General features: G+C 45.0%; 1 protein-coding gene and 1 long non-coding RNA gene across 6 annotated transcripts in view; one reads left to right on the top strand and one right to left on the bottom strand.

Annotated features, from left to right (window-relative positions):
- LOC142503905 (P-selectin-like) overlaps positions 1-22,923 on the top strand; it is a 160,381-nt gene that overhangs the window by 129,868 nt on the left and 7,590 nt on the right. For 4 of the 5 annotated variants that reach the window (XM_075616823.1, XM_075616819.1, XM_075616821.1 and 1 more), the window contains 7 exons: positions 1,026-1,211; positions 4,646-4,831; positions 6,502-6,687; positions 10,134-10,319; positions 10,892-11,077; positions 11,500-11,685; positions 14,144-14,329. In XM_075616823.1, coding sequence (XP_075472938.1) covers positions 1,026-1,211; positions 4,646-4,831; positions 6,502-6,687; positions 10,134-10,319; positions 10,892-11,077; positions 11,500-11,685; positions 14,144-14,329 — 1,302 coding nt within the window. The remainder of the gene's footprint in view (positions 1-1,025; positions 1,212-4,645; positions 4,832-6,501; positions 6,688-10,133; positions 10,320-10,891; positions 11,078-11,499; positions 11,686-14,143; positions 14,330-22,923) is intronic. The other variant, XM_075616822.1, reaches the window with a different exon arrangement.
- Positions 94-22,923, bottom strand: part of LOC142503907 (uncharacterized) — a 33,244-nt gene continuing 10,414 nt past the window's right edge. The window contains exons 2-4 of the long non-coding RNA XR_012804120.1: positions 14,830-14,887; positions 6,901-6,980; positions 94-4,860 (exon numbers count right to left, since the gene is read on the bottom strand). This is a non-coding gene — a long non-coding RNA (uncharacterized LOC142503907). The remainder of the gene's footprint in view (positions 4,861-6,900; positions 6,981-14,829; positions 14,888-22,923) is intronic.

The raw sequence follows: 22,923 nt of genomic DNA, 5'->3' as shown, positions 1-22,923 counted from the left end.
CACTTCAGAACACGTTTTTTGCATCCGTGATATATATGAGCCAAACCCCCCCCCCCCCCCCCCCAAAAACGAATTCTTTGATTTTTCCTTTTATTTACTATTTAATAAATGGGGTCAGTGGCATAGCAAGTCATGCGCGGGCCCCCGGGAATTTTTTTTGTATTTTGTTTGCCCGCGCATGCGCGACTTGCACTTTCTTTCTGCCCAGGCGCAACCCGGCACTTCCCACTGCGCATACGAGGTCGGCTCTTTCCTACTGTGCATGCGTGATTGGCTCTTTCCTACCACGCATGCACGATCGCCACTTGTCGGCGCATGCGCACAGCCAGCAGCAAAAATATGCATTGTTCACGCTAGAAAGCGGGCCCCCAAGAGCACAGGCCCCCGGGCTTTTCCCGAGCTTTAGTTACGCCCCTTAGTGGGGCAGACATTTGGTTCTGTGAATGAAAAATTTGCAAACTTATGCCCAAAAATGTAAAGCTTTTAAATGTTTCCCCAATTTAAAAAAAAAGAATGTCATGCTTCATTTCAGTTTCTTCATACATTTTTAACTAATTTAAATTCAAAACAAAAATCAAAACAAATTGAGTTCTGTCAAAACCAAAACATGAAAAACTTTAAGAACCAAAGTCAAAGTACCAGGGAAAGTTCCCACCCCCTGACCGCTGCTTTATTTTTTTACAACTGTACAGTACATCCATATTCTTTCAAATCAAAAATGGATTCACTTATTTTTCCCTTTCTGTAGCATACATACGGCTTACTGACATTTCCGAAAAGTTTTATCCAATTGTTCAACCAATGTCATTGTTTTTTTTTTAAATCAGAAGCACTACTTATTTTAAAGCCGCATCAAACATTGGTTGTGAATTACGACACCTTACAACATGGCGCAATGACCACGATAATGCAGCCAGAAATCTACAACTGAAGGATATTAATGAAAACTAATCAATGAAACTGCACTGTTTTGTTAGTTGATTTCATTATTATTATTAGTACTAGTAATATTATTGTTATTACAGCCAACAAGTGCCCAATGTTGAAAGATCCAGTCATGGGGTCGATGAACTGCTCCCATCACTTTGGACCCTTTACTTATAACTCCAGCTGTCACTTCTCCTGTCAGCATGGATTTAAGAGAGATGGTTCAGAGTTGCTTCAGTGCACAGAACGTGGCAGATGGACAAACCATGCACCATTATGTAAAGGTCAGACTATGTATCAGTACATTTGACATGTCTGCATATTTAACTTTTCATTGCTGGAGTAGTGCACCATGCAATGTTCTGCGTTATGTTGTTGACGCCACTAGGAGTAAAGAGAGATGAATGCCTCAACTAATGAGAGAGAGAGAGAGAGAGACATAGACAGACAGACAGACAGACAGACAGAGACAGACACCCCCCTAACGGGAGATCAAAGCTGATATGTATGTAGGAGCAGATGAGTGGACAGCCTCGAAGATAAGGAAGATAACTTTGTAGGTGAGCCAAAATGTGATGGGAAACAGGGAGAGGGAGTTAAGGAGGAGTTGCGCAGAGATTGTTTTGGGAGAAAGTTAAGTTATTTTAGCAGCAAAATTTTGAATAGGTTGCAAAGTAGCAAGTTGTGAAGCAGGAAGGCCTGTTAGTAGTATGTTACAATAGTCCAGATAGGAGAGGTTAAGGGCATGCCTTAGAGTTTTAGAAGAAGATTTACAGAGGAAAGGAAAATCTTGCAATTTGACAGAGGAAAATGCGACTAATTTTAACCATGACAAATCAAAAGTCACTCCTAAGCAACGTTCTTTGGCGATAGGATAGAAGGTACAAATGCAGCGGACGTTATTCGAACACCACGCGTTGTATAAATCGGAATACCCATGTCATGGCGCGTGATTTCTTCTAATCGGACCGCCTTTAGATGCTAGTGCAAGCGAGTGCAGAAAATGGCATTTTAGTGTTCTGTTTTTTTAAACACCTGAAATTGACACAGTAGCACAGTACTGTACACATTATAATTCATTAATTTCATTGCATTTCATTGCACCCAAAGAAACAGAATTCATGAAATTCAAACAAAGCAACCGCGATAAACATGGGGCGATTGGCAGCGTTAATGCCACGTGGAATACAGCAGAGCACACAAAAACGGCGCCGTGATTTGTTCGAATAACGGCCGCTGCATCTGTAGTACCATTAACCACGAGGGAAAAAGGGAATATCAAGTATAGGGGGGAAATATGAGGAGCACAGTTTTTTTATTTCAGGATTTTATACATGGGATACAGAAAGAAAAGAGAGGGAGGGGGGATTAGCAAATAAACGTTACACTTGTAACACTTGAGCTTATATTAAACAGACGATACACAATACATTTACATTCTCGTAATTATTTGTTTACGGACATCAAGACGGAACAGGAAATATATTATCTGGACCATCATGGTCCACTTACATATATTATATTCTCGTTTAAGTTGTCCGGGTTTGTCTGCTTTTCACTTCCGGACCGATAAGAGGAGCTCAGTTTTAAACATATTAAGTTTGAGGTGCCGGAGCGCCACCCACGAGGATGTAGCCACAAAGCAATCAGAGACTTGGGACTGGATTGCAGGAGTGAGGGTACAGTAGGGGTGTGAGATATATCTGCGTATCATCTGCAGAGAGGTGATACCTAAGGCCAAAAAATGTTTATGAGGTCACCAAGTGTGTGAGAGAAAAGGAGAGGTCCCAGAACAGAGTAACCTAATGTTGCTAAATGCTTCTCATTTGCATACAAAACTTGCATACCGCATGAATTTGCACAGCTGTGACCAAAGATCCCGCTTTTACACACTTTGGACATGTGAGAACTACATTCTGCAGATGTGCATTTTTGCATCTTAGTGATAATGATAGACCTCAGTGTCTCAATAACATAAAGCAAATGCATGTACTGTATATTCAGTGGAATCTGACATTTCAGTCAATAAGGACCGATAAACAGTTCCAATAAATGGCCTCAAATACCCTGGCGATTTTAATTCTCTTTATGTTATTACATTTCGGTGTTGCATTATGTGCAGTTATGTTACCAGAAGATAAAGAGTGTAACTACAATACAAACTCTTGCAACTCTGGATTTTAAGAATAAAAAACTGACACAAACTCTGCTGAATTCTACTTTGTAACTTCCACTTCCTAACCAGTCCAGTCTCTCCTTTTTTAATGTGATTCACCAATTGCATAGACATATCCTGCTCTTTATTTTCTAGCTACAAAGTGTCCAGTACCACATTGCAATTTTATAGGGTTGCCGTGTGTCCAGTATTCAACCGGACTGTCCTGTATTTGGACACTGTCCAGTAAAAAATAGAGGTAATACTGGACATGTATGTGTCCAGTATTACATCTCTGGATATAGTGACCTGACCGGCTTGGGGGGGGGGGGGGGGACATGGGATTTCCCTGGACAGGGAGAGAGCAGGGCTATTGCTAGGGGGCATGACAGCTTCCTCCATCCGGAATAGCTGCTGCTGCTGGGTAATGTAGCCAATTAGGAGGAGGGGTGGGAAAGGAGGAAACAGCATGGAGAGGGGAAAGTATGTGTGTATTGCATGTGTGTTTGGGTGTGTGTGTGTGTGTGTGTGTGTGTGTGTGTGTGTGTGTGTGTGTGTGTGTGTGTGTGTGTGTGTGTGTGTGTGTGTGTGTGTGTGTGTGTGTGTGTGTGTGTGTGTGTGTGTGTCACTCCTTTCACCATTGTGTCCAGTATTTTTGAAAAGTCACCTGGCAACCCTAATTTCAAACCATCAATATTTATCCCAGGTGATACAAAATTGATTTAAAATGTAGATTTGAATGGTGGCCCACATATTCAACAGTAACACTGTAAAATGCAAGAAATATGACAATGTTAACATGTACTGTTGCAATGGGTAAGGAGGTCCCTGCTCCTAGGAATTTACCATGCTAAAGAAAGGAGAACCTGGAAAGAGAATGTATAAGGAAGGAGAAAGGTTTGTGTGAATGGGATTTTGAGGCTGTGAACCTAGCAGCTGAGATGTTTGACCATGTGATGGTTAAGTTGGTGGAGGAGGCATGATAAAGAGTGTGGGTGTTTTGTAAGATGAAATTAAAGGCACATTTAAAGGTGTGGTAGAGTCGGATATTGTTGGGAGGGAATCCTAGGCTGTTGCTTTCAGACGGAGAACCATTGTAATATAAATACAGAATTGATTCATCTGAAAATGTTCTAGCCATAAATATTACCCAGTCCCATATGCCCCATCTCTTGTGAATCCAAACTAACAAGCAATTTAACAATTTGAATATAGTATGTGTGAAACAAATCCTCACTAGTATAACTTCTACAGTACTCCCCTTCTTTGTAAGATACCAATCCATTTCCTGCCCTGCCTTCCTTTACAGCCTTGCTTCCTCAATATCTAATATCAAGTTCCTAGCGAATATACATTGATGGATGTAGATAAGAGGGAGGAAGCCCTTGTGTATCATAAACTTCCACCTAATAACCGGTTCAGTGCCTGGGCCATTTTTCGACCAAAAATCCCCATTGACTAAATTGAGATTTTCAGCTGAAAACGCCCTGAACGACTGCTTCGGACAATATAGCACAAGTCCTCATTTGTCTTTAATACAATTTACAAACGACATTTTCACAGCTCAGAAGTGCCCCAGCCTGGAAGCGCCACTCCATGGGGAGATCAACTGTTCCCACTTGTTTGAAGACTTCAGTTACAATTCCAGTTGCAGCTTCTCCTGTCACACAGGCTTTGAGAGGTCTGGTTTGGAGATGCTCCATTGTACGGAAAATGGAACCTGGTGTGGACATCCCCCATCATGTCACGGTACGAGCTGTTCCTGTAAATGCTGCTTACTGTGGAAGTTTACAAATCAGTTCTGGCATATTGCAATGAGTCTTATTTATAGGAGCAGCTGTTTAATATGTATCTCTGTGTTTGATGAAGAGAACCTTGTGGGGAGCGCAGGTGTCACCATATATATATGCAAAGGAAAAATAAATATAGTGTGGTATGTCTAAACAGGTACAGCAATCAACACAGGAATCATGAATGGGAACTCACATTCTGCCAGTTGTAATACAGGATTTGAAACAGCAATAGATGCAGTGGATGGATTCAGCACTGTGCAGGGGGGGTTTGGCTTGTAGACACTCCCTGATGTCAGCAGGACAACCCTCAATAGAATGAAAAAGACGACTCTAGTGCAACATTGTATGTTCACGAATGATATATTGAAAATAGGCATAGGAGCAGCTGTTTAATATGTATCTCTGTGTTTGAAGCTGTTTGATTTCCACGAGGACAATATAGGCAAATTAATGAGATCTGCATTGAATAATTACATAGATAAGCAGACTCATTACACTTCAGAACAAGTTTTTTGCATCCGTGATATATACGAGCCAAACCCCCCCCCCAAAAAACGAATTCTTTGTTTTTTCCTTTTATTTACGATTTAATAAATGGGGCCAGTGGCGTAGCAAGGCACGCGCGGGCCCCCGGGAAAACATTTTGTATTGTGTCTGGCCGCGCATGTGTGATGTGTGACCGGTACTTTCCTTCTGCGCAATGCGCAACCGACACTTGCCCACTGCGCATGCGCGATCGGCTCTTTCCTACTATGCATGCGCGATCGGCTCTTTCCTACCGCGAATGCACGATCGATACTTGTCGCCGCATGCGCAGTAGCCAAGTGCCAGTCGCGCATGCGCTGCAGCACAAATATGCACTGTTCACGCTAGAGAGCGGGCCCCCAAGAGCACGGGCCCCCGGGCTTTTCCCGAGCTTTAGTTACGCCCCTGAGTGGGGCAGACATTTGGTTCAGTGAATGAAAAATTTGCAAACTTATGCCCAAAAATGTAAAGCTTTTAAATATTTTCCCAATTTGAAAAAAAGAATGTCATGCTTCATTTCAGTTTCTACATATTTTTTTTTTAGCCAATTTAAATTCAAAACAAAAATTCAAAACAAATTGAGTTCTGTCAAAACCAAAACATGAAAAACTTTAAGAACCAAAGTCAAAATACCAGGGAAAGTGCCCACCCCCTGACCCCCTGACCGCTGCTTTATTTTTTATTTTTTACAACTGTACAGTACATCCACATTCTTTCGAATCAAAAATGGATTCACTTATTTTTCCCTTTCTGTAGCATACATACGGCTTACTGACATTTCCGAAAAGTTTTATCCAATTGTTCAACCAATGTCATTTTTTTTTTTTTAAATCACAAGCACTACTTTTTTTTTTAAAGCCGCATCAAACATTGGTTGTGAATTGCGACACCTTACAACATGGCGCAATGACCACGATAATGCAGCCAGAAATCTACAAGTTAAGGACATTAATGAAAACGAATCAATGAAACTGCATTTTTTTTTGTTAGCTGATCTCATTATTATTATTATTATTATTATTATTATTATTATTATTATTATTATCACTACTATTAACATTATTATTATTATCACTACTATTAACATTATTGTTATTACAGCCAACAAGTGCCCAATGTTGGAAGATCCAGTCATGGGGTCGATGAACTGCTCCCATCACTTTGGACTCTTTGCTTATAACTCCAGCTGTCACTTCTCCTGTCAGCGTGGATTTGAGAGAGATGGTTCAGATTTTCTTCAGTGCACAGAACGTGGCAGATGGACAAGCCATGCACCATTATGTAAAGGTCAGACTATGTATCAGTACATTTGACATGTCTGCATATTGAGCTTTTAATTGCTGGAGGAGTGCACCATGCAATGTTCTGCATTATGTTGCAGACTCCACTAGCAGTAAATGACCTTTTCACATACAGTAGGGCAGATCCAAAGCAGAGATAGTCAAGAGAAACCAGGATTTCCCTATTAAAAAAAGAAGCTGATGCATGAACAATACTAACCTTATTCAGTATTCTGTGAAGCCACTTCCCAGTGCTGGAGAGGAATTATTCTCCATCCACATGAATGGGACAGCATTCATCTACATTACATGAAAGCGTTTTACAGTTTGAGTACATTCCATAAAAATGAAAATACATGAATAACTTCACCACAGATTTAGAGTCACTGCTTCATATTGTGCAGATTTCTGTAAGCTACAGTATAAGGCTCTAACTAACCTCTGTAAAAGCTGCCGATAATGTACATTCAGTGTTTTTTGTGATACCATTTTGCAAAGTTATTTAACATAGGTAATCATTTGGATGCACAATTGTTAATGAATTATAGTAAATATACTAGTAATAGAATTACTTATTTTCCAATGTGAGTTTTAATGATTGGTATTCACCAACCACACTACTGTACAATGAAGATCATCCCTTTATAAATAACAGGGCATGGCACAGTGCCGTCTTAACGCATGGGCACGCTGGGCAGTTACCCGGGGGCCCCACGAGCATAGGGGCCGCATGCTAATCTATGCACAGACCAGAATTTAACACTAATTTTCCGATCACCCGCCTCAACATTCAAATCTCCCACTAACTCGGTAGAAGGAGAAAAATTACGACTTGTAGCGGAGAGTTGGCATGTCTGCATTCGCGAGAGAAATTTTGCAGGGCTCAGTGCACTGCTTTGCCCGGGGGCCTATAATGCAGTTAAGACGGCCTTGGCATGGCAAATAGCTGATGGCTCACTGAGAGTCACCACAAGCATGAATTATGCTATAATATCCGTTCCCACCGTGAGGCCTATTCTATAAGTTTGGCCGTGCAAAATCACCCTAAAAAGGAATGTAATTTGATGCAGTCCAATTCTGAGTTTTTACCGTATTCATTAAGAATGATGTATGCAGAAACATTTGGGGAATTCATTAAAATGCGACGGTGTCGCACGGAACACTATCACACGGCAACGCCTACGAAAGACTGTATGCGTTTCTGTGCGATAGTGCCCTTCTCCGAACTATCGCAGTGTAATGATTAACCCCCAATGTGTCAGCTAATGTCTCATTTGCATGTACTTTTGCATCAAAAGTACTGTAGTAGGTATGTCAAGTTGAAGAGAGAGAGATACGGTAGTGAGAAAGAGGGAGAGAGGGAGAAAGTGATTCACCTGCCCTGGTGAGATTTTGGGCTCTGCTGTTCTATGCAAAAGGCAATACCGCACCCTTTTGAATATCAAGTTATGTTGCAAAATGTTTCTCATTTGCATACAAAACTTGCGTACCGCATACAGTAGATTTGCACAGTTGGAACCAAAATGTGACATGAAAATGCAGTGTTACCACACTTAGGACATGTGAGAATTTAATTTCACAGACGTGCATTTTCCTAAAGAAACATCATTCTCGCAGTTTAGTGATAATTAATTGGCCCCAGAGTCTTAATTCCAAAAAGTAATTACATGTTTATTCAGTGGAAACTGCTATTTCGGTCCATAAGGACTGAGGGCAGGGGCAGCATGGCAAATAAAGATTAAACCTGCTTGCTGCCTCTGCCAGTCAAAATGGCGACCCACTGATAGGATTAAGGTGCCATTTTAGGGTTGGAAAATGGCCTCCAAACCTGGTAATATCTAACTGGGATTATGTATCTCTGACTCCATGTGTTTATACTGTTTTAAATGTACAGTTTCTTTACAATGAGTCAGAGTGTGGGGCCAAGTGCAGTTTTTATGGACAATGGTGGGTTGGGAGAGTACACATGCCAAAGCCAGAACATTGTATTCTCCCTGGCAATGAGGTATCGAATCCTACGGGAGGTATGGAACTGAATTCGAGGACTAGGGTTTGAGTCTTAGCCCTGTTGGCCCGGTTCCCATCAGTCAGTTCCAATTTCCCATGCTGCTATGCCCTGCCCCTTGGGGCCATCCTAAGGCACTGGCTCCCCCCCTCTCCTTATTGGTTCATTCTGGGTGCCCCCCTCGCTTCTGATTGACTCAGCGGAGTAATGGACTCCACTGATTAGTCGGCAGTCAGTTCTCCATGTTTCCAAATGGAGGCTCGGAAAGTATAGAAGCCGAGGCCGATTGGAGCTCCATCCAACCACCTAGCTGACCCACTTTTCACCTACCACAAAGATCCCTCAAATGAACAATATCAATCCTCACTCCGTCCCAATATACCATCGATCATGAACAGCACACTTGTGAGCACGTGACTAAGATATGCAAACAGGGTTAATACACATGGCTACTCCAATACCCATGTGTTACTTTTATGAATTGCTGTCAGGCCCATAATTTTTTATACTTAATAAAGACCTCCAACTAAGTAGTGACATGTTTTCCACCTCTCTCTAGGATGCACACATAACCACATTAACCCCTAAAGCACCAGATGGATTAAAATACTTTATATTCCCCACCATTTTTATAACACCTGTATTCCCTGTACTTTTGGTGAGTTATTGCTGTGTTTTCCTTGTGCTGTTCCCTGTTGACTCTGGACAAAATAAATCTTTTTTATTTATTTATTCTCTGCGTTCTGCCTGGTGTTTGCGATTCCAAGTAGTCTGGTCGACCCCATACCTTGACAAGGACTGATAAACAGTTCCAATAAATGGCCTAAAATAAATTGGAGATTTTCATTCTCTTTATTTTATTACATTTTGGGATTGCATTCTGTCTGTTTATGTACTCTCTGTATTCCAGTAACACTCTCTGTATTCTAGTAACACTCTCGGTATTCTAGTAACACTCTCGGTATTCTAGTAATACTCTCGGTATTCTAGTAACACTCTTAGCTCTGCATTTAAGAAGAAAAACTGACACAAACGCTGCTAAATTAACTAGTTTTCTGCGATTTCTTCACTGAAAATTAGACATTTGGTTTCTGGTTTTTAGAAAAGATTTTTCTCAAATATTTTCAGTGCTTGTCACGTGAAGAAACTGTATTTCGTTTCATTCTTCAGAATGGTTCACGGCTGATGAAGCAATTAAACATGGAAGCATAGTACTGTATGCTGCTAATGTTAGTCCATAGATCTGTACATATTTGCAGTGTTCGACAAACCTATACATTTGCTCGCCCCGGGCGAGTGGATTTAACATCGTGGCGAGCTCCTATTGGCCCAAGCAGCACACGTGTGGTACTAGGTGGCGAGTAGATTTTTTTGTTCGTCGAGTAGATTTTTTGGTGGTTTGTCGACCACTGCATATTTGAATATCATTGTTGTTTGTTACATTGCAGCAAAAAAATGCCCGATACTGAAGTCACCGAACTGGGGTTATATGAACTGTTTCCATCAATATGAGGACTTCAGCTACAACTCCAGCTGTGCATTTACCTGCAAGAGCGGATTCCAGAGAATCGGTTCAAAAATGCTCCAGTGTTCTCATTTAGGAGAGTGGACAAAACGTTCGCCCTTGTGCCAAGGTACTTTGACCATCACTTCAGGTGACGCAAATTCACATTGAATCTTAATTAAACAGTACTTTAAAACATACTGAGATTCGGCACATCAAAAGAAAACAAGGTTGGTATATCAGCGGGTGCTAACATGGATGTACCAGAGCCAAAGCAAATTCCAACGCACATCAAGGAATGCAAAATAACTTTTTTGCACTGCAATGATGGTCATGAAAATGATGACATTTTGCTTTCCTGCCTTTCCTTCAATAAGTAATCATTTGTTTATGTTATTTTGGAGTTGTATTAATGTCCTCTGTACTCTGCTTTGATCTTCAATGTACTTCTCCTCTGTACTCTGCTTTGATCCTCAATGTACTTATCCTCTGTACTCTGCTTTGATCCTCAATGTACTTCTCCTCTGTACTCTGCTTTGATCCTCAATGTACTTCTCCAAATACATATTATATTGCCAGTTCAGTATATTTGAATTTCAAGTATGGATTGATTCTGACCATGTAGTGAAGGCCAGATTCAGATGGTGTAATAATCTCCCAGGGCAGCTACACCTAACATCTACTGTCTTTTGCATGTTGCAGCTAAGAAATGCCTTTCATTGGATGTCCCGTACATGGGGCTTATGAATTGTTCCCATCCATTAGAAGACTTCAGCTTTAACTCCAGCTGCGACTTTTCTTGTCAGAGTGGGTTTCTGATGAACGGTTTGGAAACTATCCGCTGCTCGGCATTTGGTAACTGGACACAAAGTGCACCATCTTGTCAAGGTACGGCTCCTGAGTGTTGGTCAGCTTCAGACAAGATAATACAAGATCAAAAAGAGGCACATAGCTAGATGGGATATTACAGAGTCATTTTATGGTGGTCTTGAGTTTATATGACCAGGAATCAGCCAGGGCAAAGTTACAGCAAAACTTCAGTAGATATGTGAAACTTTGTGCTCATGGTCGCTAGAGTAATAAGGTACTTTAAAAGCTTGTGTTTATGCAAGTAGATATATCATTATAAGTTCATCAGATGTTGGTGCAGCATAAGGCATTAATACCCAGTCATCAGGTTCTAAGAGTTATTTAAATTCAGAATTTAGAGGGGTGGTTTTTTTTTGTAATGTATGTTTCAAAATGTGACTTCATACTAAAACATTTTTTATATTCAATGGATGTAAGATAACTTTAAGGTGTGATTTCAGTCATACAGTGTGACGTCTTGGAGGAACCCAGTCGAGGAGAAATGCTCTGTATGCATCCTCATGGTCAGTTCACATTTAACTCAACCTGTACCTTTGCCTGTGAGGAAGGGTTTACAATGTTTGGATCAAACGAAGTACAGTGCCTGGACTCTGGACACTGGACAGCACCCAGACCAAGATGCAGAGGTAAGAAAACCAGTGGAAAACATGTCTGTTTTCTAATTGCCTGTGTTGTGGAAGGGAAATTGGTGGAGCTGGGCTAAAAATGGCTGTAACAATGGATGTTATATTAAACATAATGGATAACAAAATTATTATTAATAGTCAGCAAGGATGTATGAATATTAGATCATCTTATTAGCTTCTTTGAGGAGGTAAGTAGGAATTTAGACCAGGGTAATGCAGTTGATGTGGTTTACTTGGATTTTGCAAAGGCTTTTGATATGGTTCCACACAAGAGGTTAGTGTACAAAATAAAGGACTACAGTAGGTAAAAATATTTGCACCTGGATTGAAAACTGGTTGAAGAATAGACAACAGAGAGTTGTCATAAATGGAACCTTAGGCGACTAAGAGGGGATATGATAACTATATACAAATATATTCGGGGACAGTACAAGGAGCTTTCAAAAGAACTATTCATCCCAAGGGTAGTACAAATGACTCAGGGTCATCCCTTAAGGTTGGAGGAAAGGAGATTTCACCAGTAACAAAGGAAAGGGTTCTTTACAGTAAGGGCAGATACAATGTGGAATTCATTACCCATGGAGACTGTGATGGCAGATACAATAGATCATTTTTTAAAAAAAGGTTGGACATCTTTTTAGAAAGGAAAGGTATACAGGGATATACCAAATAAGTAAACCTGGGAAAGATGTGGATCCAGGGACAAATATGATTGCCATTATTTGGCATCAGGAAGGAACTTATTTTCCCCCTTACTAGGGACAATTGTCACTTGCCATAAAAAGCAAAAACACATGCAAGGAACTGATTACAATTAAACATCGTGAGTGCAAAAAAAATGTTTAAAGGGTGTTTAGAGAATTACATGCATGGTAAGTGCATGTAGAGGGAGAGGGGGTTGGCCCGGTATTAAATGGGTTGCACCCCATATGGCCACCCCCTGACCTCACCAGGGAGGCAAGGGGTTAACTGGACTGCGGTCCAGGAAGGTGGTTTACACCTTGTCTTGTCATGAAAATGTATGTTCCCCTGTTCCCATGTTTCCTTATAATCCTGTATTTTAAAGATGTTTTAAAGTGCATTTCTGAATCAACAGTTCTGGAGGTCGCAGAGTTGATATTTGGCCAATATGTGGAGTACTGTAGGCATTAAGAACTGCCAAATTTCGACCCACTGAGCCCACCAGAATGGAACTTATTAATATGTGTAGATATTAAAGTGTATATGTATGGTATTTTGGATCTGCCCTGAAAAGGCAGACTCCATCTGCTATGCTAATAGGTCATGAAGGGCAGCCAGCTGATTGAGGCTAAGCACTGTGATCAAAAGTTAACTGCCTGATTGTTTACACTAAGTACTAATCAACAGATCAAGTACTAATCAACAGACTCTGCCACTCTAATTGTTACCTGAGGGTGGAGAATCATCAAACTGGAGTGGTTTGTAAGTGTTATGTCTACACCTACAAACAATTCAGATACTTCATTTGATAGACTGGTCGTCGCCCCTGATTTAATTATGGGGCTACCCATAGAGTCCCAGTACACATGGGCTAATTAGCTGGGGGGCATGGGTTAATCTGTGTCTCCACGTTAGGGATTGGATACAGATAATTGTTCACCAATAGTCTGTATTCAATGTTAAGAATAGGGTTACACAGGTATATAAACTGTGTCAACCCTACAGTTTTTAGTTATTCTTCTGATACCATCTTGAATGTCACCGGATTGCTGGAGAATTGCTAGCTGATACTTCTCCATCCCCCAACCCTAAGTAAGTGTTACCTTCTTGTCTGTTAATTGTACTATATTGCTGTGTTCACCTTTTTAAGGAATAAATATATTTTATTATATCTAAGCCTCGTTCAGTTCAACCCAAATATTTGGTGTTCATTATATCTTGTCATAAGCTACCGTGACAGTGCATCAGTAGCTATTAGCAACATTAATAAAATAAAAGCTCCAAGCTTACAATATATGTTGACATCCCAATGTCATTTGCATAGAGTGCATTACATAGTGTACCTCGTCCCTTCTATTCCATGGTGAGTACTTTATGCAGAGGGTCTTTGCTGGGACCAGATACTGGATTTTTTTTTTATCTTTCCCAATAGTCACAAATACTCTTGTCTGGGTGGATTCAGGGCCATATTTGCTAAGCAGTGCTATGCCATAAGAAACATTCCAGTCCTGAGAACACATCTTATAGACCATTCAAATGAATGGGGTCTTTAAGGTGTATTTTGGGGCAGGAAGGTGTCTTACGGCATAGCAGTGCTTAGTTAATATGGGCCTCAATGTATTGCAAGCTCATGTAGCATCAAATGGTGGATCCACAGGCTGAAATGAAGGTAGTATCAGGATACTGGATGAATACTCCAGCTCCTCTTAGCAATTATTTGTCCTTATTACATTTGTACTTAATTTGTGTAAAAGTTAATACTTTGATTTGTTTCCAGTTATCAGATGCAACCACCTCTGGAGCGCCCTCCCAAGAAAAATGAACTGTTCTCACCCCATTGGACTGTTTAGTTATGCATCTGAGTGTCACTTTCAGTGCGCTGACGGCTTCACATTAAATGGAACAGACAGGTTACAGTGCCAGTCATCGGGATCCTGGTCTGACACAGTGCCCAGCTGTAAAGGTGCATGTTCTCTTCCACATTTACCTAATGCAGCCAGCAGTACTGCTATGTTTGTGATCCCCTGAGTGCCAGAGCAATACATTGCAGGCAGTGGTTATTATGAATTTATAAAGTGCCTTTATAGTCTGCAGCCCGGTACATTGGGTCGGAGCAGAATCACATAAATGAAATAAGCACAATAATATTCCAAAGAACAAACTAACTGAAACAGATACAAAAGGTAATAAGGGCCCTGCTTGTGCGAGCTTAGTCTAGTGCAGTGGTAGGAAACATGATATACATGATGTACTTCAAGGGCAGCCCACAAACCCCCAAAAGTGCAGCACATTATACATATATAGGGTGAACATATATATATATATATATATATATATATATATATATATATATATATATATATATATATATATATATATATATAATATATATATATATATATATATATATTGCAGAAAAGAGTAGTTGGCACACAAATACTCAGGCAGAGCACAGATGCTTACCCCATATGTGTAAAGTAGAGATGGTTACCAGATGGACGTCCAGTAATGAGACAGCACACTGTAAGTTGGAATCCAGACAAAAAAAATGGTATTAAAACAAATATGGCACTGCAACCAACGTTTCGGTCACCACGAAGGGACCTTCATCCAGGTTGTGCCGCATAACCCAGTGTTTAACCTCAGATAAAGCAGAAACATTCTCACAGATTTTTCAACATATAGTATACAGATACAGTAATGTATTTTGTTTTTTATTTACCCTGTGTGCCCTTGGAAACATATATTGTGGGAAAGGAGGATCCAGTCACCTATCACCATGTGGTGGGGTTACTTTGGGGAAGACATATCAATGTAAATAAATATTTGCTTTGAAGACTTCATAATGTAATGCTTGTAGCTGTGTCAAATGTAAACAAAGCTTACTTTCCTTATATCTAAGGCTAAGTCCCCGCTGGCGCTGAACGCGCTCATGCTTGGAGAGCGCTCCAAGCATGAGCGCCGGGTGTCCTGCTTGTACACGCGCGTGGGGAGGGGGGGGGGGCATTGCGGGTAGTTGAGCGCGCAGGTAAGTATAGATTTTTTGTTTACCAAAGCGTCGCGCACACCGCTTGAGCGGGGACTTACATATATCTATATGTAGCCCTTTTTGTGAACACCTGAACTAAGGGACTACGGTACATAAACCTGTGGCTTCAGGAGCTCTGAGCCTCCGCATATTGGGAGCCTGGGGGTATACCTTTATCACTTGTGGTGCAGCGCCTCCACTCACCCAGGATCCCCACTATAGAGATTATACCCTGAGCAAGAACCTAACAACAACAGTATGCAACCAACCTTTTTATATAACACATGAATAACAAATGATATGCAGAATCATCAGATAACCTTTACATATACACACACAACGTGGCTCGGCCACACCTTATTGGGATGATGTCCTGTACATAAGTGGCTCTGCCACTCTCCTTAGGAGTATGTCTCATAACCAGTAAAGTATGGTACCATATGCATTCTCTCAGGGAACCCAATTAGTTAGTGGGAGGCGGGATCAGCACCTGGTGACCGGTGTAGGTGCACTTGTAGATAAGGATACCTTCCGGTCACTACGATGACCTTGACACTCCACGGGTCCTGGTGTTAATCCAGCCTTGCGCCGTCTCTCCCTTCTGCAGCACCGTCAGATAGGAAATCCAAGATGGCGGCCGCAGCTCCGCAGCTCCGCATATGAACCTCACTAAAGGGGAACGTCCCTGACGACTATGGGCGTCCTTACAAATACAGCACCCTACGATGGCGGGGGAAAGACTCCTGGGGCTGCGAGCATACCCTATCTAAGCAGACGGGTCACTGACCCTCTGCTCTCGCACACGAGGTTCCACCAACCTCCTCCTTCACCTCCCTCGCTGCTCTGACCCACCGCCCACACGCATCCGGTTCCTGCATACACAGTATCGCATCCCATTGGTCCTCAGCCTCAGCTGACCTCCTCACAGTCAGAGTTCATAGTTCAACCCCCTCCAAGTCTTTACTTATGATTACCCTTCGCGCGCTTCCCTCGCGCATGCGCAGCCCAACTGGTACGCAGTAACTTCGCTGGCAAACAGGGACAATATGGCGCTGCCTATGTAATTGACAGCGCGGAACCTTTAATATATATGGACATCCTTACATTCTCCCCCCTCCAGAATCCAGCGTCCCCGCTGGACTACCTTACCCCATATATATTAACTATGTACACAACCCTCTCTTCCTAGATTAGGTTACACATCTCATTAAACAGTACCATCATAGCTTGCATCCTATGCCGAGCCCACTGCTGAGCCTCATAATGGGGTGCCCCAAACTGATCATATGCCATTCGCATGGGAGGTTGACTGTTTCTTTGACTTCGGCGGGGTTGATCCTCCTCTGCTTCCTCTGCAGAGTGATCAGTCTCAAATGGTATTTCAGTCTCTACCCTTGAGGGGTGTTCAGCATTAACACAGTCTCTTTGGGGTGTAAAACAGGGACTTTGTGGGTCTAGAGGCTGACTCACTGGAGTCAAATGATCAATGTTCGGGCCAAAAGGCTCTTTACCCGTGGCTCCTTCGGGAGATGCCTCCACGGCCGGAAGGCCCCTTTGAGAGGTTCCCTCCATTGTATCCTCAGAGGTGGCAATTTTTATAGTCTCTGAGCCATCCTCTGTGTATTCAACTGCTCCATCTAGGGCAGTGGCTGGGGCTTCCAATTCATCCGTCCCTACTTGAGGTATGAGAAGCAGATGATTCCTATGCCACACTTTTACGCGGCCTTCAGAATCCTTGATCCGGTACACAGGAAGACCCGGCATCTGTGACTCCACCTCATACACACCCTCCCGCCACCGGTCTGCCAATTTATGCTTCCCAGGAACACCTAAGTTGCGTAAAAGGACCGCATCTCCGGGGTGAATTTCCTTGTAACGTACTTTGTGGTCATAACGCCTTTTATTCCCCGCATTTAATTGTGCGGTCGTCCGCTCAGCCAATTTGTAGGCCAACTGTAGACTGTCCTTTAGTCGCTGAACGTATCGGAAATGCGTCCTATTGGATACCCCATCGGTAGATATCCGTAGGCGCACATCCACCGGTAACCGGGCTTCCCTGCCGAACATCAAGAAATACGGGGTATACCCGGTGGACTCATGTCGGGTGCAATTATACGCATGTACCAATGCTTCGACGTGTTTACTCCACTCCGTCTTTTGCGGGCTCTTCAATGTACCCAACATATCCAGCAAGGTGCGATTGAACCGTTCGGGCAAGGCATCCCCTTCGGGGTGGTACGGGGTAGTACGTGACTTGGCAATGTTCAGTAGGGTGAGCAACTCCCGTATCAGTGTACTTTCAAAATCCCGGCCCTGATCGGAGTGAAGACGATTTGGTAACCCATAGTGAATGAAATATTTTTCCCATAGTACTCGGGCTACCGTTACGGCCTTCTGGTCTTTCGTAGGGAACGCTTGGGCGTACCTAGTGTAGTGGTCAGTGATCACGAGAACATTACTAACTCCCCGACTGTCGGGTTCGATACAAAGAAAATCCATACACACCAAATCCATGGGACCCGAACTTTTCAAGTGTGCCATAGGAGCCGCCCTGGTAGGCAGTGTCTTCTTTTGTAAACAACGATTACACTTCCTACAATGTTGCTCCACTGACTCCCTCATTCTCGGCCAATAGAACCTATCCTGCAGTAGTCCAAAGGTCTTGTCAATGCCCAGGTGACCATGGTCATCGTGAAGGGCCCGGAGGACTAGTGTTCTCAAACGTTCCGGTAAAAACAACTGACGCCGATCGGGATGGTTATGATAGGAAATCACCCGATATAACAAACAATTGTCCATTTCAAACCTCCCAAACTCATTTAACAGGAGCTTCACCAAGTCTTTGGGGGCCCGCTTCAGTATAGACGGATTATCTTGCTGTACAGCTTGACGGGCCAGCTCCACTATGGGGTCTTGTGTCTGATAATGCACTAGATCCTTCCACGCTATGATATTATCTTCATTGACATTCATCCCGTCTCGACCTTGATAGGCCAGAGGAACAGCCTGCGAATGACATCCCAACGAGTCAACCACCCGTAATTCCGAGAATGCTACGTTGTCATCGACTATCGCCGCTACTGAACAGAGAGCACGAATCCCGGGGCCCGGTATCTCCTCCCAGACTTCCTCATCAGGGGTGGATTGCAGACCAGGTCGACGAGACAGAGCGTCGGCCCCTATGTTGGTGGGTCCAGGTTTGTATTTAAGGTTGAACCGGTAATTGGCTAGAGCAGCTAACCAACGGTGTCCGGTGGCGTCCAATTTGGCAGACGTATTGATATAGGTCATGGGATTGTTGTCCGTGCGTACTTCGAACGGTACTCCATATAGATAATCGTGCAGCTTGTCCACCACCGCCCATTTTAGCGCCAAAAATTCCAACTTATGGACCGGGTAATTCTGCTCGCTAGGGGTTAAACTTCGGCTCGCGTAGGCCACTGGACGTAGCCCGGTCTCATACTTCTGATGCAAAACCGCTCCTAGCCCGCTGAGGCTAGCATCGACATGTAGGACATAGTCTCGCTCAGGATCCGCGTAGGCCAAGACGGGGGCCTGGGTGAGGCTGGTCTTTAAGTGTTTGAAGGCCTGTTCACATTCTGTAGTCCATGTCTTCCCAAAGGGTGTCTGCGCCGAGCTCCCCTTTCTCCCGGTTTCTCCCGGATGCACCTTGAGAAGGTCATTCAGTCTCTTGGCCTTGCTGGAATACCCCTCCACGAACCGCCGATAATAGCCACAAAACCCCAAGAAAGACCGCAGCTCTTGAACATTTTGAGGTCTGGGCCAGTTCATCACCGCCTCGATCTTCCCTGGGTCGGTGGACACCCCATCAGCTGACACAATGTGGCCCACATACGTTACAGAGGTCCGACAGAATTTGCACTTGTCTAGCGACAGTTTTAGGCCCTCCCCCTCAAGCCTATCCAGCACCTTCATCAGCCTCTCGGAATGCTCTTCTAGAGTCCGCCCAAACACGATAATGTCGTCCAGGTACACTAAGCACTCTCGCGGGTTAAGGTCTCCGAGGGTTTTTTCCATTAGTCTCTGGAACGTGGCCGGGGCCCCGCAGATCCCTTGAGGCATGCGGGTAAACTGGTAAAACCCTAAGGGACAGATGAAGGCCGTTTTTTCTTGGTCTTCCGGGCCCATGGGCACTTGATAATACCCGGACCTGAGGTCGAGCACACTGAACCATTTACTCCCGGTCAATGCATTCAGGAGGTCCTCGATTCGGGGCAGTGTATACTGGTCGGGGATAGTACGGTTATTCAGCGTTCTGTAATCCACACATAGACGGACCGTCCCGTTCTTCTTGCGGACTACCACAATGGGTGAGGCGTAAGGGCTCCGAGATTCCTGCACGATGCCAGCCGTTTTCATCTCGTCGATTAATCCCCTCACTTCGTCAGCATCCTTTGAGGCAAGCCGGCGGGAGCGCTCCCGGAAGGGGGTGGCGTCGCTCAGTCGGATGGTATGGTGGGCACTGCGACTGCACCCCACATCCATGTCACCAGTGGAGAACACACCCCTTCGGTCGTGTAGCTCATCCTGTAGCCTCTTCCTCCACTCATCCGGGAGGGGCGAGTCGCCAAAGTCAAATTCCAATGCCGGCGCTATGGTAGCAGGCGAGCTCCTAGCTAGTTCCGTCGAGGCCTCCTCCTCGGAAGTTACCGGGTATATCCTCCCTAGCGTCTGCCGCCGGTCAATAGTCATCGGGTACGGGGATATATTCTGCACATACACCCAGGTACGCTTCGGGATCTTCCCGGGCCATTCCTTGACCGAGGTTAGTACCTTGTAGCCCAAACGTTGTTCGTCCTGGGCCACACTCTCCAAGGTGAAGAGCTGATCCTCCGACCGTCGACGGGGGTAATGGCAAGCGGCGACCATCATTCGTCCTTCCCCCGGGGGAATCTGGGTCAGTCCCCATTCTTGGCTGTAGAGGACGCCATGCTCTTCCTCAGTCGCAATTTTGCCGCAGACCTCTTGAAGGGCGGGACAGGCCGCTAGGGCCAGCAGTGGGGCTTCTCCTGCTTCCTGCAAAAACTGGCGGAATACCGCGCGCACAATGTCAGCGTTGGTCCCCAAGATGATTGGGGCGCTGGGGTGGTCCTACGGCTCGGGGCACACTAGGGCCTCCACTTCCATGGGGTGATGTTTACCAGTATTCAGCTGGAGAATATCTAACTGCACCTTTACTACTCCGTCTATGGGGTAATCTTCATGACTCAGTCCCCGTAGCCGCAAGGCATCCGCAGATAGCAACGGTAGTTGGTGTAGGTGTTGGTCGTAGAAGGGCCGATACACGATGGTCACTTGAGACCCCGTATCCAATAATGCGGCGGCGTAGATGCCCTCAATAACCACTCGAATAATGGAGGCGGGGCCAATTCGGGGGCTCGGAGAGGATGGCAACACCTTTTCACCCTCCAGGGGCTGGCACGGCATCGACTGCGCCGATCGGGACGACGTCCTCCGCGAGGTGGGGCAGTGGGCCCGTAAATGTCCCATCTTTCCGCAGGCGTAACACTGCATTTGGCTGAGGTAGGCCTCGTCTCTCCTGGTTGGGGGACTTCGCCCAGTCGGGGGACGAGGTCGGGGTGTCACGGGGGGGGGAACATCCTCGGGATCGAGATCCCCAGGTTCGGGCACGTCGGGCTTTGGGTCCACTTTCTCGGCTTCTTTACCCCCTGGCGGTGGCTTCTTCCCGGTGGTTACGTCACGCCCTAATAACACCATCTCGTGCGCTTGGACCCGATCCATTAAGTCGTGAAACGACAGGGCTTGCCCGGGCGTTATGCAGCTACTGACCCGTACCGACACGGGGTGTAGGGGTAGGAGGCCCCTCAGCAACTGAGTGGTACGTATTCCGTTGGCTTCTTTCCGTGGCAACACGCCTTTCCTGACCATGTTCCAGAGATCCAGGTGTAGTCGCCTGAGAAAATCGGATACCATCTCCCCTTCCTTCTGGGCTAACGCATGAAATTTCGACATCAAAGTATACATGTCCACCGGAGCTCCATACGCCTTGGTTAGGCAGTAGATGAGGTCTGCCGCATCAGCTTCCGGGTTGTCGTCTCGGTAGTAGTGCACCATGTGGGACGCGGGAGGCCGTAAGCACTCGACGATGCGCTGCCTACGGACCGCGTCCGTGCAGGTCCATTCAGGTAGTACCTGTTCGGTATGATCCAGCCAGTCCTCTATCCCCACTTCCCCTTGGGGCGTGGGTTTCTCCCCGGAGAAGGCCTTTAACTTCCTGTACTGGAGCGACTGGGTGGTATTGTGGATAACGGCAGCTAATGCGGGCAAAGAGGTGTCTCCCGGTAAGCTGTCCCCGACAGCGGGGTAAGCGTCCAATCTTGATAGGCTAAGTCGGTTGAGACTAGCCCGCAGGCCGGACGGGGTAGAGGAGGGGCCTAGGCTCAGGGCTGCGGGCCAATGAGGGTGCAGGCCACGGTCAGGGGAGTGGTCGGGGCCTCCCGTCGCGGCGCCAGCGGTGGGGGTATACTCTCTCCGGGGGGTGGAAGTGGCCAGGGGCGCAGGGGTGTCCGCCTGGACGATGGGACAGCGCACCCCCGGAGCTTCGGGCAGCAGCAGTATACGGGGCAAAGCCTCGGGGCATATATCTTGTTCAGTGGCATACAAGATCCGGCGCCAGGTCTGGTCGTGGTCATAAAAGTGGTCTTGTACTTGGGCATTGTCCAGGAGAGGAAGCTTGCGGACCTGCTCGGTCACTGTGCCTAACGAGATCATGGCGGGGACATGGCCCAGCGCGAAAACACGGTTCAAGGGGATCCCGCGCCGTTGGGCCCACTTGCGCACCTCGAGCGCCGAGGGCACCGACATGATGTGGGTTGGTTGCACAATAGAGACAAAAAAAAAATGTGGGGGCACCCCAGGTCTAAGATCTCAGCAGCGCCTCCAAATGTAGCCCTTTTTGTGAACACCTGAACTAAGGGACTACGGTACATAAACCTGTGGCTTCAGGAGCTCTGAGCCTCCGCATATTGGGAGCCTGGGGGTATACCTTTATCACTTGTGGTGCAGCGCCTCCACTCACCCAGGATCCCCACTATAGAGATTATACCCTAAGCAAGAACCTAACAACAACAGTATGCAACCAACCTTTTTATATAACACATGAATAACAAATGATATGCAGAATCATCAGATAACCTTTACATATACACACACAACGTGGCTCGGCCACACCTTATTGGGATGATGTCCTGTACATAAGTGGCTCTGCCACTCTCCTTAGGAGTATGTCTCATAACCAGTAAAGTATGGTACCATATGCATTCTCTCAGGGAACCCAATTAGTTAGTGGGAGGCGGGATCAGCGCCTGGTGACCGGTGTAGGTGCACTTGTAGATAAGGATACCTTCCGGTCACTACGATGACCTTGACACTCCACGGGTCCTGGTGTTAATCCAGCCTTGCGCCGTCTCTCCCTTCTGCAGCACCGTCAGATAGGAAATCCAAGATGGCGGCCGCAGCTCCGCATATGAACCTCACTAAAGGGGAAC

The sequence above is a fragment of the Ascaphus truei genome, chromosome 10, assembly GCF_040206685.1.
Source record: "Ascaphus truei isolate aAscTru1 chromosome 10, aAscTru1.hap1, whole genome shotgun sequence".
In the NCBI taxonomy this organism is placed as follows: domain Eukaryota; kingdom Metazoa; phylum Chordata; class Amphibia; order Anura; family Ascaphidae; genus Ascaphus; species Ascaphus truei.
The sequence above is the reverse complement of the archived record's forward strand: the minus strand, read 5'-3'. Positions and strand labels throughout refer to the sequence as shown.